We start from the raw sequence: 15,400 nt of genomic DNA on the forward strand, positions 1-15,400 counted from the left end.
TACATTAGTTTACTTTTAAAAAGTCTTCTAAATTTTAAATATTTAAAGTGGTAAGTTAGTTTACTTTTGAAAAATATAATTATTTTTAAGTTGTTTTTCATACATTATTAGTGTGCTTTATCAAACTTTTATTTAAATTTCACGTCATTTGAAGTATATTTAAGTATGCTTACAAAAAGTGCACTTCAATATGTTTATTTAAAGCTGTTCTTCAGTGTACTTTGAAAACAGCACAAACAAGTTAATTTGAATCGTCCATGTGTATTAGTACACATTTTTTTTGCTAAAATTTTTTGCTCAATTTTGCTAAAATGTGGTGTACTTCATTCTTCACCAGGGCAATGTCTGTGGTCAAACAATTGATTGTAACAGCATTAACTGTCTTGGCACCTTGGGATGGGATTATTTTCTGCACTGAAATGTTTTTGAGAATGGTGGATTTTTTGCACAAAATTAAGATGTTGTCAAATATTTCCAAAAGCACCAGAAAGATGGGACGCATCGCAGCTTTTTCCACGGATTCTGGCCTTCAGGAATAATGTTGCACACCAGTATTACTTCATGAACCGGGAGGATTACCTTTATTAAGCCAACATGTCTGTGAACCGGGTGCATACAGCAGACACGGAGCCGTCTGCAGAGTACTCGGTGGAGTATTCAGTACCTGTTCCCAGTGACTCCAGTCATGGAGCGGCTCGGACGCGGGAGGTGACCGTCCTGCAGACCAGCTGCTGCCGCTGCCTGCCGCGCGCGGTGCGCCTCACCTTTGCACCTGAGTCTCTGGAGAGACTTTATCAGAGCTACTTCCGGCGACAGAGACAGGAGAACCTGCTGGTGTTGGTGCTGTTCGCTGCTCTTTTCAACAGCTTCATCATCATCATGTGCGCAGTGGTGTATACTGAAGACAAAATGGACATGGTGGTGGTTGCAGCAGTGGGGTTGGCTGCAGACATTGTGCTCTATGTGCTGCTCTGGAGACAGAAGCTGCCCACATCACCTGTCTCCCGCGGTGCAGTGCCGTACGTACTGTGGCTGATGGTCGCTGTCCATGTTCTATGTTACATGGGTCTGAATTACCAGCGTTTCCCCCAAGCCTGTGACTCTGTGGGCTGGCAGGCCTTCTTCAGCTTCTCCAGCTTTCTGACTCTCCCTCTGAACCTGGTGCCGCTGCTCCTGCTCACTGCCCTCTCCTGCGGGGTACACACCTTGGTGCTGGGGGTGACTGTGGCTCAGAGGTTTGAAGAAAACCTGCAGGGGCCCATGCTGGTGAGACAGGTAAATATGGCACTTAGTAAAGTAATAAATGACAAAGCACCTGGAATTTATTGGTTAAAAGAGGCCCAAGGTGTCAGGGATGGTCACAGAGCAATGGAGGTGTGCAAGGGGTAAGGATATTCAACATGAAACAGTATTACAGGCCTTTGGACAATGATATGAAATTGGTTTATAACAATAACTTTGCCATGACAAGATTTTTGAATCAGTTCAGGTGTCTGGAAATCAGATGATATCATATGTCCATTTAAAAACGTCAGTTACATTTATGTCCTTACACAAAGCAACTAAATTATGATTCCACAATTTAATGAATAAACTCTTCCAAACATTGTGACACACATTTCAAAATAAAGGGAAATCTTAAAGATGACAATACAGATTGATATTAGGGCTACACAATTTGGTTTAAAAAAAAAAAGTCATATTACGATTATTTTGACTGAAATCACAGTTGCGATATGCAATACGATTAAGTAGAAATTATCAGTATTGCATTACAATTTTCATGTTCATTTAAAAAAAAAATACAGAACTCATGATGATGTGATATTTATTAAGATCTGTACCAAACAAACAGGAGAACAAGATTTTTAGACAAGGTCATCTATGCAGCACCACAGTACCTCATTTTAATGCTGCTGTGTCACATTTTTCAAAAAATTGTGCTTTTGCTCTGGTTTTGCATTTGGGATGTCGCACTTGGCCATATTGCAATTTTATTGTGATTGCAATTAACTGTGAAGCCCTAATCAATATTTTGATTTTGCATCGTTAATATCGGATCATTGAACATAAAATCAATATATCGATCCAAATCAATGGATTGTTACACTGCTAATAGCAGGGGGTCCACACTGTATGTGAGGACCGTGTTCCCAAGCCAAAGATGTTTGGAACCACTGTTAGGGAATAATACAACTACCCAGGGGGACGTGTAAGACAGGTGGAAACTATTTCACTCCTTCCCACCCTACCATATACTAATTTCTGTCATTTTTTAGGGGTTATAATGTGTAAGGGCATCGAACATAATGATGAAAATATATGACAGCATTTCCCATGATCAGTCATGTCTCATAAGCTGAGAGGTGAAGTTGATCAATTGGTCAAAATGATCTCACTACAATGAAATGACTATTATGGGAACCAACATCATGGTTGGTACCAGTGGGCTACTTGAGTCTTCCCATTTCATATGATACCAGTCTCTTTAGATTTAATAATTATTCCAAATTAACTGCCTTAACTAATTAACTGCCTCAGCGTATTTGTAAAGAAAACCCAAAACATCTAATTCACACATTAACAAAAGCTAGATAACCTAGTAAATCACTGAATGCACCTATCCAAGTTGGCAAACTAGTTAGCTTTATATTGTTGAAACATAAAGGTCAATTAACTGTATTATTATCTGAAGTGTGCAGACAGTCTAGTGAGTCACAGTGTTTTGTTTAGTAACTGAAGGAGCAAGACTCTTTCGGCCCTGGGTCTTCCACCTCAGAAACCTCAGGAAGAAGGCTAACGCAGCTAACACAACCCATGCTGCAGACTTAGCAGCATGTGTTATGTTACAGTTTAGCACAAACAGGAGGACACCCAAAATATTCAGTGCAATATATTTGCATGTAGTAGGGCCTCCCTGCTCTGTTTCTCTGACAGGTAAGGGGTCCACGGCCAGAAAAATGATGAAGACTCCTGGCTTAAACAGTTTATAAAATTTGTTCCTTAAATATCTGAGGCAAGAAACACAGTTTCTGAATCCAGCTGATTGAACACTATGTGAAGCCCCCTTAGGCAAATTGCGCTCTTCCTCTTTTCAGCTCTTCGCCAACATGATGCTGTACATGTGTGCAGTCTCCGTGGGTGTGATGGCGTACTACATGGCAGACAGGAAGTACAGGACAGCTTTTCTGGAGGCTCGTCAGTCACTCGAGGTCAAACTCACACTGGAGGAGCAGAGCACCCAGCAGGTGAGGGGAGCAGACACACATACACACACATACAGACACACACTGATATACTTTGTTTAATGAGATAATACATTTTCTTATTTGGGGCAAACACACACATACACACATGCACAAACAAACAAATACACCTGTGAGGTTGAACACCCTGTGCTGCCTAATTACAGAGTGTTTTGCTCAGCTGAGGGTTAACAGGTTGATTAAAGAGACTGTTGTTTTCACCAGCGGAGCCACCGTCAGGGACCTGACACAATACAGTCAGATTAAGCTCTGCGACAACCAACAGAACCTTTACCAGGAAGTGTGGAGGATATGTTTTGATATTTTTAAAGCATTTTTAAAAAAAAATGTTTGTACACTTTTATTATATTTGATTACTGTCTACTGTTTTCTGTTTTTTTAGCTAACCTGCTCTTTCTCTGTCAGAATGTTGTTTGAGGTTCATCTGCTTGTTTCTTAACTGACTTTTAAATAGTAGGAATGGAAGGAGACACAATGAAAGGCCAGAGACATACAGCTTGTGCTTCAATAGTGGATAAATGTCATTAATTTTCAGTCAGACTGTGAATAAACTGGTAGAACTGCTGAAAGGATATTAGTACTGCAGATTTCATAGTTAATGTTGGACTTGAATGCCATTAGAAGAAACAGTTTTACCATGTAATTAACATGAAAATACCATGTGAATACCATGAAATATAATATGTCTTACTGCGAAATGAACAGTCTGTAATATAAAATACAGCTTTATTCCATATAAATTATCTTAAAATACAGTATAAATAACGATTTGAGCCATAAAATATGAGTGTTTTACTAAGTAGTTAACAGTATAATATAAAATACTACTTTATTCTACATAAATCACAGTAAATTGTTGTATAAATATAGGTTTGTGCCATGAAATACAACTTTTTTACTATGCAATTAACAGTTTCTCATATGAAATGCTACTTTAATCCATATAAATTACCTTAAAATGCTGCATTAATAAAGATTTTGCCATAAAATGTGACAGTGTTTTATCGTGAAATTAAAGTTACAGCTTAGCATCAACTTTCAAATACTGGCTTCCTGGTGGGATGAGAAAAAAAATACGTCATGTAAAATAACTTTGTGGGACCACTGTATCATTGCCAGTTTATTCACAGTACTGAAAATGAATTATATTCATCCACCTTTTTTCATCTGTATACTGTAGAAATAATTACTCTGGACTGTTGACATCAAAGATAATGTAATCTTTACAGTTTCCAGCTTTGATTTTATTAATTTAATGTTTCTACTTGCTCCCCTCTCACCTTCTTCACATTATTTCAGAGATCAAGACTGTGACAGTTTGTGGGGAAAAAAAAGAGCAGACCTGAGTTTAATGAAAGGGTGAAAAAAAATAGTTGTTATATGTTGGTGAGAAGGGAGAAACAGAGACAGATTTAGTGGATATAGAATTCCCAGAGTGCCTTCTCATCGGGGGTTTTGGTAGAAGACAAGCAGCACCAGCCAACCAGAACCCTTCTGATCAGTTGGCAGGATCTCTTGAGGTCTGTTTACTGCCTCAGTCATGCTATGCACACACACGTGTTGGCATTGAGATAATTACCTCCACTAGGTTGTTTTTGGAGATGTTTGTTTTACTATTTGTCAGAAGGATAACAGAAAAACTGTTGGCCCAAGTTTCATAAATCTTGGTGGAAGGGCGTAGATCCACAAATTGTTTTCACTTTCGTGAGAATAAAGTGCGTTTACATTAACGTTAGTATTCTGCTTTTGAGTCTTATCCTGTTTTTGATCATATTCAGGGTATGGTGTTTACATGGAACATGAAAAACCTGGTTATTCACAACCCTGTATACTTTACATAATCATAACTATTTATTTAGTTTTGTACCAATAAAGATTGTTCAGAAAAATAGGTTAACATATTTACATGCCACAGTTTCAGTTTCTATTGCAGTTAGCAGTATTCCAGGCCTCTGAAATCAGTAAGCAATTTATACATGCACAACAGATAACCAAGATACTCCAAAAACTGAATCATAAGACATAAGACATGTGAATGTAAACATAGCAACATGGGCATTTGGCCATGGCCTTCTCACTGCATATATGCAGCTTAAAATGAAGAGCAGTAAACCGCGGATTATTTGGCTGAAATGTTGAGTCTTGCTGCCACATTTCATAAGTGTATCTAGCTAATGTAAGCTAATGCTAAAGCTTTAACTCCTGAGCCCATCTGATGGTAAAGTTTCCATCTGACACATTTTAAAACAAGTCAAAAGACTGTAGTAACTGTAAGTGTCTGAAACATGTTAAGTTACTGAAGGACTGTGTACATGATATAACGTTAATGCTAAAAACTTAAGCTAAAGCTACACCAAACAAAAATACACTCATTAACATGGGAAAAGGAAGAGCAGAGATGAAGTGCAGTGGACACTGAGACGGTCACCCGGCGAGACAGTTATCAGCCCAGGTGATAGAGAGCTGGGATGAACTAAGCTGACTTTTAGACCTAAGATAGTGAGCCAGAGAGAGATTCATTGTCAGCCCACTTTGATTCTGCCCTTTGCCACCTTTTCCTTTTCAAACCTTCCACATATCAAGTTCCGAATTTCATCCCTGGGAATAAAGCATGAGATTGGCAGGTGCAGTGCAAACACAAGTTTGGGTGGAGGTAACATTACCGAAGGTAGTAACTGGAAACGTAAATACACACATATTGTGCAACTAATTATACTTAAATAAATTATACTCTCAAATCTAATTATGAAATGTACCCAGTGAATTCCGCCAGGAAAATGTACAAACTTCATTCTTCACAAGAACGAGCAGTAATACTGTTGTGACAAAAAGTCTCAGAGAATAGGCCAGTGTGGTCTGGGCTTAAGGCCACAACACCTTGTTAAACTTGCTGGAAAAATCAATCAGCAAAAATATTTCAAAGTCCAAACCAACAACAAAGAAAAGATCACTGGAAGAAGAGCAATTTCTGCCATATAGAGTTTATTGATCTTTTTTGGTACAGCAAAACCAACAAACTCGAGCCGATCCCAGGATCAGACTGTAGAACAAACCCCAGTACACCTCTCTTTATACTGTTTGGATGCTCTGAGGAGTCTCCTCCTTTCTTGTGCATTGCTTTTCCTTGTCCCTTAGCTCTTTTTTATAACCATGGTACAGAAAATGTTTACCGCTCTTAGGTTCATGTGGCTTAGTCAGCTATTTTTTTTTAGGTACACTTTCTATGGCAATTGGCTTAAACAATCGAGTAGATGTTTTTCGTAGAATGGATGCTCATTCTGGCAGTCAGCTTCTTGTGTGCTTCTGCCTTCCTGTGTGTCCTTGACCGAAACCACACAATCAAAATAACCCAGTAGATATTTTCTTGGCATTGGCTCGTAGTGTGTCTTTGACCACATTCCAGGTGTTTTCTTATCTCTGTGTTTGGCCTTTACTTAAGAGAGGAAATGTTGACACACATGAAAGCACCAACATGAACAGGGAATGGAATATGGACAGGGTAGTGAAAAATATACCACTACAATACTGAATGTGAAGTTTGCACTTGCAGATTTGCATTTTGTAGAAAAGTGGGCTATTAGCCTTGGTGGAGGTCTGCACCTTCTAGTTTTGTTTTGTTTTGTTTTTATGTTTGTTTTTTAATGTTTGTCATGAACATGACAAAACTCACTTGTGTCTCCATGTAGGAGGAGCTCTTACTATCCATTCTGCCCAAACACATCGCTGATGAGATGCTACAAGGCATGAAGAACCAGGCCAATCAGCAAGAGGTCCAACAGCAGCAGTTCAACACCATGTACATGTACCGCCATGAAAACGTCAGGTCGGGATCACTAAATCAGCTTTTTTTCTTTCTTTGACTTTTCAAAGCTCCTAAGGGCCATGATGATCATTATGCAGAAAGGTTTTTACAGCTTGTTAAATTTACATTTCAACCTTTTCACTTGTGTTCCAGTATCCTGTTTGCTGACATAGTGGGTTTCACCCAGCTGTCCTCAGCCTGCAGTGCCCAGGAGCTCGTGAAGCTGCTTAATGAACTGTTTGCCCGCTTCGATAAACTGGCAGCAGTGAGTGTCTGTTTTCCTCTGTCTCTGTTGCAGTTTATTGCTTTTTACTTCATGTGCTTGTTTCTCTTCTTCTATCAAACCCTGTTTCAGATTTGATCAAAACAATGTGCTGTATGGTATTCTTGGTAGGAGTACTGGTAATATTTTATAGAGCTGATATGACATTTTCCACGTTTTTTATTTGTAAGTCTTAAACAATCAATGAATTTACAGATCGTAAATTTGCACAGTACCTGGCTTATGCTCATTCTATTCCACCCACCTGGTATCTCATCCGCTAATAATCAGAATGTTAATTTTTATGACCTGTGGATTAACTGCAGTGTCCTAGAAGCAGAGTGTACGTATGTTGTGAACCCACCAATGTAGATGCATCTTACTGTATGAATAATAACTTTAAATAGCAGGAAAATACTGCGCCATTGACTTGAGACCAGGTTTTTGTTGCTCAGTGGCACAGTTGCTTTCTGCTGCATCAAGATAGAAACACGCCAACAATGCGCCTGAACACACCTCATTTCAACACACACAGTGCACAGATGGGCGCAAGTGCAGTTGCTACTTGCCACAATGTGGGCAGGAAAATGACAACTGCATGTGTGAAATGAAGAACTGACTTTTTAAACTGGGAAATTGTAAAAGAAAGTCTAATTTGTTTGAAGTGTTCATCACTTTGAACAGTTGTTGGTTCAACTTAATACCTTAAAGCTTATTGACCATGTTTTCTCAAGTACAGCTGAATTAATATTAAGTTTATTTGACTAAAAAGTTGATTTTTAGAGTGTTTTGCTCTGCACAACTCTACACAACTTTTTCTCTGGCCTCATCTTGCAGAAATATCACCAACTGAGGATTAAGATCCTTGGAGACTGTTACTACTGCATCTGTGGTCTTCCTGACTTCAGAGATGATCATGCAGCCTGCTCCATAATGATGGGTCTAGCGATGGTGGAAGCCATCTCGTAAGTAGTGATTTTACCTTCACAATTGTAAAGTTGGGTCTTTCTTGCAGAATAACAAGAGATCCTTGGCCCTCCCTTTTGCTCCAGGTACGTGCGAGAGAAGACCAAAACTGAGGTGGACATGCGTGTGGGCGTCCACACGGGTACTGTGCTGGGAGGAGTGCTCGGACAGAAGAGGTGGCAGTTTGACGTTTGGTCCACAGACGTCACTGTAGCCAATAAGATGGAATCTGGAGGCATTCCTGGGTAGGAGTACAATACTTTTAATTTCATGGTGAGCAATTAAATTCTTTCATGGATTTTATTTCAAGATATTTGTGTCCTACCCAGGAGAGTGCACATTTCCCAGAGCACCAAGGACAGCCTGCATGGAGAATTTGAACTGGAGCCGGGGGACGGTGGAGAGAGGTGCGAGTACCTGCTGGAGAAAGGCATCGAGACTTACCTTGTTCTAGTGCCTAAACAGGTGGCAAATGCGCTCAGTGGAAATGTGAGTAACTTGTGTCTTTCAAGGCAATTTAATGGTGTTTGCAAACCTCTTCCACCCCCCCTTACAGGCTGAAATGAATACTTTTCAAACACTACTTTAGATTTAAAAAAAAAACACTCCCTGTTGTATTTACATTTTATCAAAATCACATTAACGGCATTGCAAGATGCTTTTCCTGCTTCTCCTCCCACAGAAACCAGGCACATTGTCCAACAGAAATTCAAACCAGTTGATCAACACTACAGCAACCAATGGGAACGCAGCCTCACCCCAGTCCCCGCCCACTGATACTAAACAGGAGGTGAATTATGATAAATGTCTTTATCCATCATCAGTCACACTGTAAACCTGAAGTAATTAACAGTACTTAAAAATAATGAGGCACTCAAATGACACAATTTAGTGTTTAAATATTTGGATTTGGTGTTACATGTACTATTTAATTACAGTTAAATTAAAATTATTGATTAGCCAACTCAAGTATTTTTCAGTAAATGCAACTCAAAATTGTCATTCACTCCTCTCAGGGCAATAAGATAACAGAACTGAATCATTTTAAGTACAAAAATCCATTATTCCAAGTGAAATTCACATTCATTTGAAAGTATATTGTTTGTTTAATAAGTTTAAGTTAGTAGAAGTTCTAAACAAGTTAAGTTGAGTATATTGGTACATAGATAAGCCTCAGATCCATTAAATACACAGACATTCGTCGAAAAATCTCATCAGGGCACTTGATAATGTTATATGTCTGATTTCTCTTGTCTTGCTTGCAGAGAATTAAGATGGTTGAGGAACAAGTGATCAACAAACGACTGCAGCAGGAGCTGCTGGAGAGAGAAACCCAGCAAATGTAAGAAAGTCAAATGAAAAACAGACAAATGAAAAACAGAATAAAGGACAAACATGAAAGTGTAAGGCTGGTTTTCGACTGAGATTATCAAAACTGGACAGAAATATATTCAGTCATAAAGAAATATGTAGGCATCACAAGTAGCTCTGTCCCCAATCTCAGTCTTGTGTTTGTCTTCTCTCAAATCTGCTTTTCCTGTTGGCATATCTCTCTGTGTTCCTCACAGAATGAAGGATCATAAGGTCAACCCGGTGTCACTGCGTTTTGTGGACGGGAAGCTGGAGGAGCGCTACTCCTCAGAGAAGGAGAAGCGGAGTGGAGCGGCCTTCTGCTGCTGCATCATAGTACTCTTTTTCATTACAGCGATGGAGGTGTTCATAGACCCACTGTGAGTTTACATGTGGCCGCTGCCCTTTAAAAAACTGAAACAGGGAGTGCTTGTTTATGAGTTGAGACGATTCTCCCATTTCTTAAGCCGAACAAAACATTTACAAAGCCACTGGATCATCTGAAAATGATTTGCCATAAAGCTGAAAACATGACTTTTATTTAGCTCCTGAAAAGCTGCCATTTTGGAGAAAAGGGGTTTTCACTTGATGCCAGTGATATATTACACCATCTCGCTACATCTTACAAAATGCATTTAATAAACACTTAATATGAAAACCTAATGCACCCATACTTTGAAATTCTCTTTGAACATAAGTGAAGTCATATATGAATCAACTGTATCTGAAAAAAGGACTAAGAAACTGACTGAAGATGTGTGTTCTCGTTCCAGGTTGGTTGTGAACTATGTGACTGTGGCAGTAGGAGAGGTATTGTTGCTTATCCTCACATTGTGCTCCCTGGCTGCCATCTTCCCCAGGGTGAGAAAACAAAATTAGTATCCATTGTTGTGGTGATGAGAAACAGAATCTCTTGTACAGTGTCATTGTAAAAGCTTTTCTTTGTTATTGGGTTTGGGTATTTTTTGGAAGATGACGTTGTTCGTTTTTTGCAGATGTTCTCAAAGAAGTTGGTGTCTTTCTCAGTGTGGATTGATCGCACACGGTGGGCTAGAAACATATGGGCCATGGCAGCCATATTTGTTCTCACCATGGCTGTGATTGCTGACATGGTATGACTGCAAGACGCTTTGATACAACTCTGATATGTTACGTGTGTGTTAAGTGTGGGCGATATACCTAAAGCATTCTCTCACAGTTTACATCAGAGCGGCACATACGAGTACATGCCTTTAAATTACAGTTTCAACAAAATTGTATAAATTTATGTTGAGTTACACAAACCTTTGTTTTATGAATATATAGATTTAGTCTGTGACCTTGCCTGAACCGGAGCATTTGTGACATCTTAATAAATTTGCATATTTAAGTACAAAACAAAGTAAAGGAGAATGGTGACTGAGGTATCAAGCTTGCTCAACTGTCACTGGAACACAGAGCAAAAAAATATATATACATATATAGCGTGTGTGTGTGTGTGTGTGTGTGTGTGTCTTTCCATTGTGTGTTTCCACTTTGTCCTCATCAAACTGTCACTGATTTTTATGTGTCTGACTACATGTTCCCAGTGGGGTCCATTAGTTGTCTGTCTCACTGCCTGCTGGCTCATTTGTCACGGCCCCACAGGAGCAGCCTGTTACACACACTGCTGCCTTCAAGGACTGACAGAAATACAGGATGCTAAAGTGAACATGCATTTTTGTTTTCTGTCTTAGCTGTCATTTGGAGGAGACAGTCACACATGGACAAAAATACTTGGAAAAAAGGAGTGAATATGTTTTATTTACACATTTAATTTATATATTATCTATAGTATATTTGTCTAAATAATAACCAGTATGACAGAACTGTATGCATTAAATTTATCATACAGTTGTGCCAGCAGAATTATGATCTTTTTTTTGTGTTTTAACACTGAATTTAATAAATTAATTTGATGAAATAATAAAACTGTCAATTAAAAGTTTCAAGCCAGAGTCCACCAGAATGCAGTGATTTCAACTACATGAAAACCTGCTGCTCATGTCCGAGCCATAATCTCTAACTGAAAATTACTCATGCACTACATGTCTGATGTTACAGCTGAGCTGTGTCCCGCCGTCCCTCCGAGTCTCCAACAGCACCTCTGGCCCCACGCTGGAGTCCGTCAGTGACCGAGGCTGCGCAGAGAATCCAAAGTACTACAGCTTCATGGCTGTGATGTCACTCATCGCCACTGCCATGTTGGTGCAGGTCAGCCACCTGATTAAACTGGGCCTCATGGTGCTGGTTGTCATGGCAACTGGAGCTGTTAATATCTACAGCTGGCGGGACATATATGACCTGTATGACTATATACAGTTTGCCTCATACAGGTGAGAAATTTTTATGTAATGTTATAAAATGAAATATAAAAATGAAATAAAATCAGAAGCATGTTTTCATTAGTATATAGTCGCTTGAAAATAAGAAACTTTGTGTTTTCATTATCTTAGAATGAGCCCTTTATATCTACAGTCCTGTCTTGTATTTTTGTATAGGTAATGTCGATTAATTGTAATTTCAATTGTGAAACCTAAAGTAAATAAACAAAGTGGAGAAAAAAGAAAAATAAACGAACACTGGCTTGAGATAGAGCCTTTCATGTTTTTTAGGAGTTTTGTGTTCACTGTGGGTTTGCACACACACTAATCCTTCACACTGGTCCTTTAACAACACAAAGCTATTCTTCATCTGTTTCCAGAAAATCCATAGTGCCATCCAGGTACCTGATGACCATGATGATCATTGTCATGATGATTAGCTTCTACTTCTTTGCCCGTCAGGTGAGTCACTTTCTCCTCTACACCCACAATTTATCACTCTTACCTGACAAACAGCCTGTCTGCTGAAAGGCAGCACCAACATTTATATAATGGTGTTTTTTCCTCCAAATAACTTATTGACTTCATCTTCACAGAGTATTATATGACTTTTGTTAATTCTGTAGTTGGAGCTCCAGTCAAGGAAGTTGTTCCTGTGGAAGATTGGTGTGCATGACCAGAAAGAGAAAGTGTTCGAGATGAGACGCTGGAACGAAGCGCTGGTCACCAACATGCTGCCGGAGCATGTGGCAAAACACTTCCTGGGCTCAAAGAAGAGAGATGAGGTACTTATGAGCCTGTTCCAAGTTACAGTATCATTTAAATATGTGGGTGTTTATGAAAAAAGAAAACATCATGAGTGAGGGATGTCAAACAGCTGAATATACCATTGTTAATTCATCATTAAAGTATTGACAGAGCCATATATGACATTTGGACCACAGTGCAAGGCAATTAATTGCATATGTCAGTGCCATCTTGTGGTCAATTTCAAGATTACACATTGTTAGAGAAAACTTTATCAGAGAAAAAAATAGCAATTTAAAATCAGAGCAAACTAACATCATGTCATTTGTCATTTGTCATTTGTCATTTGTAGGAGCTGTACAGCCAGTCATACAGTGAAATAGGTGTGATGTTTGCTTCCATCCCCAACTTTTCTGATTTCTACACTGAAGAGAGCATCAACAATGGAGGCCTGGAGTGTCTCCGGATTCTCAATGAGATCATTTCAGACTTTGACAGCGTGAGTCACAGCAGTGCTTTCTACAGAACTAATATCTCAAATCTCAACGTGACATCAGGGTGCGGACACCTACAGATGTCTTAAATCCATACTCCCCTTGACTAATTGATGACCGCTTTCTCCGTCAGTTACTAGACAGGGACGAGTTTCGCTGCATCACGAAGATCAAGACAATAGGAAGCACCTACATGGCCGCCTCAGGACTCACTCCAGAGAGCAACACAAACGCATACAGCAGTTGCAAGGTGTGATACTTTTAACAGTTTATGGCAGGGATGCACCAGCAAGGATTCATTTTAAACCAAAGCAAATCATGGGTTAACTTTAAGTTAATCTTAAATTGAGGAAGATTAAATTTAAAACTCTGTTTCACTCTAAACTGAGATTTAATTTAATTCTGTCACACCAAAACATTAAATTCCAACTTAAAATGTGATCCAGTATTAACTTAAAATGTACAATTAAGGAGGTTTAACTTTTAAAATGACTGTCCTCTTGAGATGGATTGAGCACAATAATCACGTTTCTTGAGGAGAGAGGAGGGACGGTCAACCCACTTGAGTTATCTGATGTGTCTCTTTTGTCTTTCATTACAGTTTCTGCCAGACAGCCTCTTTTTCCTTATTTTGCTGTTGTCAGTATTTTCTGTCTTCTATCATTTGGCCATATTGATCCATTAATTCAACCAAGAAGTTTTCCTCAAAGGAGGAGAAATTAGAGCTTCTCTGCCAAGGCATCATGAGTAGGCTAACTAGGGTAACTAAGATTTTAGCTGTCTACAATACAATGTGACATTTTGTGAAGGAATACAGAGCAGCCCAACGTTAACGGTTTTCTCTTCTCTTTTATTACTAGCTCCCAACAGCACTCAAATTTATTTTATTTATTTATTTTTATGTATCTCTCTCTATCTTGATTAAACTCTTCCATGTGCGGTCAAACTTAATTTCTGTACACTAAACAGACCATAGTTTTTTATTGTGCAGCAGGGCTCTGCTTAATTTTAAATCTGCATTCATTCAGTTTAAACCTAGCTTTGCTAAACTCTGATTAGAAATAATCTGGTTTGAATTCATCTTTGCTGGTGCAACTCAGTCTAAATCTTACGAGTAAACCTCATTACAAGTCTAACTATTCTATTACACCATTTTTTTCTTAACTGGTGCTGCATATTGTGATGATTTTAACTGTCGAAGCTGTACTTTTGTTCTGCAGCCAGAGGACCAGTCACTGATTGAGCGCTGGCAGCACCTCGCTGACCTGGCAGACTTTGCCTTGGCAATGAAAGTCACCCTCAACAACCTCAACAAGCAGTCTTTCAACAACTTCATGCTCCGAATCGGTCAGTGTGTGTGGGTGTGTGTAAGTCTGTCATGTGTGCACATGAACAAGCATGCGTGTGTTCATATTTCCATGTTGACCCCCTTCAGGTCTGAATAAGGGTGGAGTTTTGGCTGGAGTGATTGGAGCTCGTAAACCACACTATGACATCTGGGGCAACACTGTGAATGTAGCCAGCAGAATGGAGTCCACCGGAGTGATGGGAAACATCCAGGTAGCACGAACACAGAAGCAGAAAAGCACTTGAATGTCTCTCTTTTCCTTATTTCATGCCCAGTTTCAACACTGCTCAGTTGGTCCATCTGCTTTAAACATAAGTCATGCTGTTCCCTCAGGTGGTGGAGGACTGCTATGACATCCTGAAGGAGTATGGCTTCCGCTTTATCCGGAGAGGGCCCATATTTGTCAAAGGGAAAGGGGAGCTGCTAACCTTCTTCATGAAGGGAAAAGACAAACCTACCAACAACGGCGGTCCAGTGACGACTGCCCTTCCACATCAAGTTGGGGACCTGTCTTGACCATGTTCATTCAGTGAAATACCATTTACACAATGCCAGTTTCTCTCATATACTCTTGCAAGTTATTTAACAAAATCTTACACTCTGTAGGAAAACAACTAAATAAAATAGTGCAATAATGAGCAATACAACTGTGAAATAGCATTTTCCCCTCAAATAACAGCCAATACCTGAAACTGCTTCTGTATAGTTGTACATAATTCAGGAATAAAGTCAACTATCTCACAGAGTTCTTATACATTACAGATTTTGTTATGTTGCACTTGCTATGAGAATTACAAGCTTGGAGCAGACATTTAAATTTCTT

The 15,400-nt window shown here is 39.2% G+C and overlaps 1 protein-coding gene across 1 annotated transcript; it reads left to right on the top strand.

Annotated features, from left to right (window-relative positions):
* The first annotated feature begins 585 nt into the window (after positions 1-585).
* On the top strand, positions 586-15,353 carry adcy3b (adenylate cyclase 3b). The gene is made up of 20 exons (XM_084737941.1): positions 586-1,275; positions 3,099-3,248; positions 6,953-7,089; positions 7,222-7,333; positions 8,168-8,295; positions 8,383-8,541; positions 8,626-8,785; positions 8,979-9,086; positions 9,562-9,638; positions 9,865-10,026; positions 10,420-10,507; positions 10,642-10,758; positions 11,729-12,000; positions 12,369-12,450; positions 12,615-12,773; positions 13,088-13,234; positions 13,363-13,479; positions 14,450-14,576; positions 14,665-14,789; positions 14,911-15,353. Exons 1-20 carry the CDS (start codon positions 595-597, stop codon positions 15,091-15,093), a joined length of 3,291 nt encoding a protein of 1,096 aa, XP_084594067.1. The 5' UTR covers positions 586-594; the 3' UTR covers positions 15,094-15,353.
* The last annotated feature ends 47 nt before the right edge of the window (positions 15,354-15,400 follow it).

Source organism: Lutjanus erythropterus, chromosome 15 (assembly GCF_056507025.1).
Source record: "Lutjanus erythropterus isolate fLutEry1 chromosome 15, fLutEry1.hap2, whole genome shotgun sequence".
NCBI lineage: Eukaryota > Metazoa > Chordata > Actinopteri > Lutjaniformes > Lutjanidae > Lutjanus > Lutjanus erythropterus.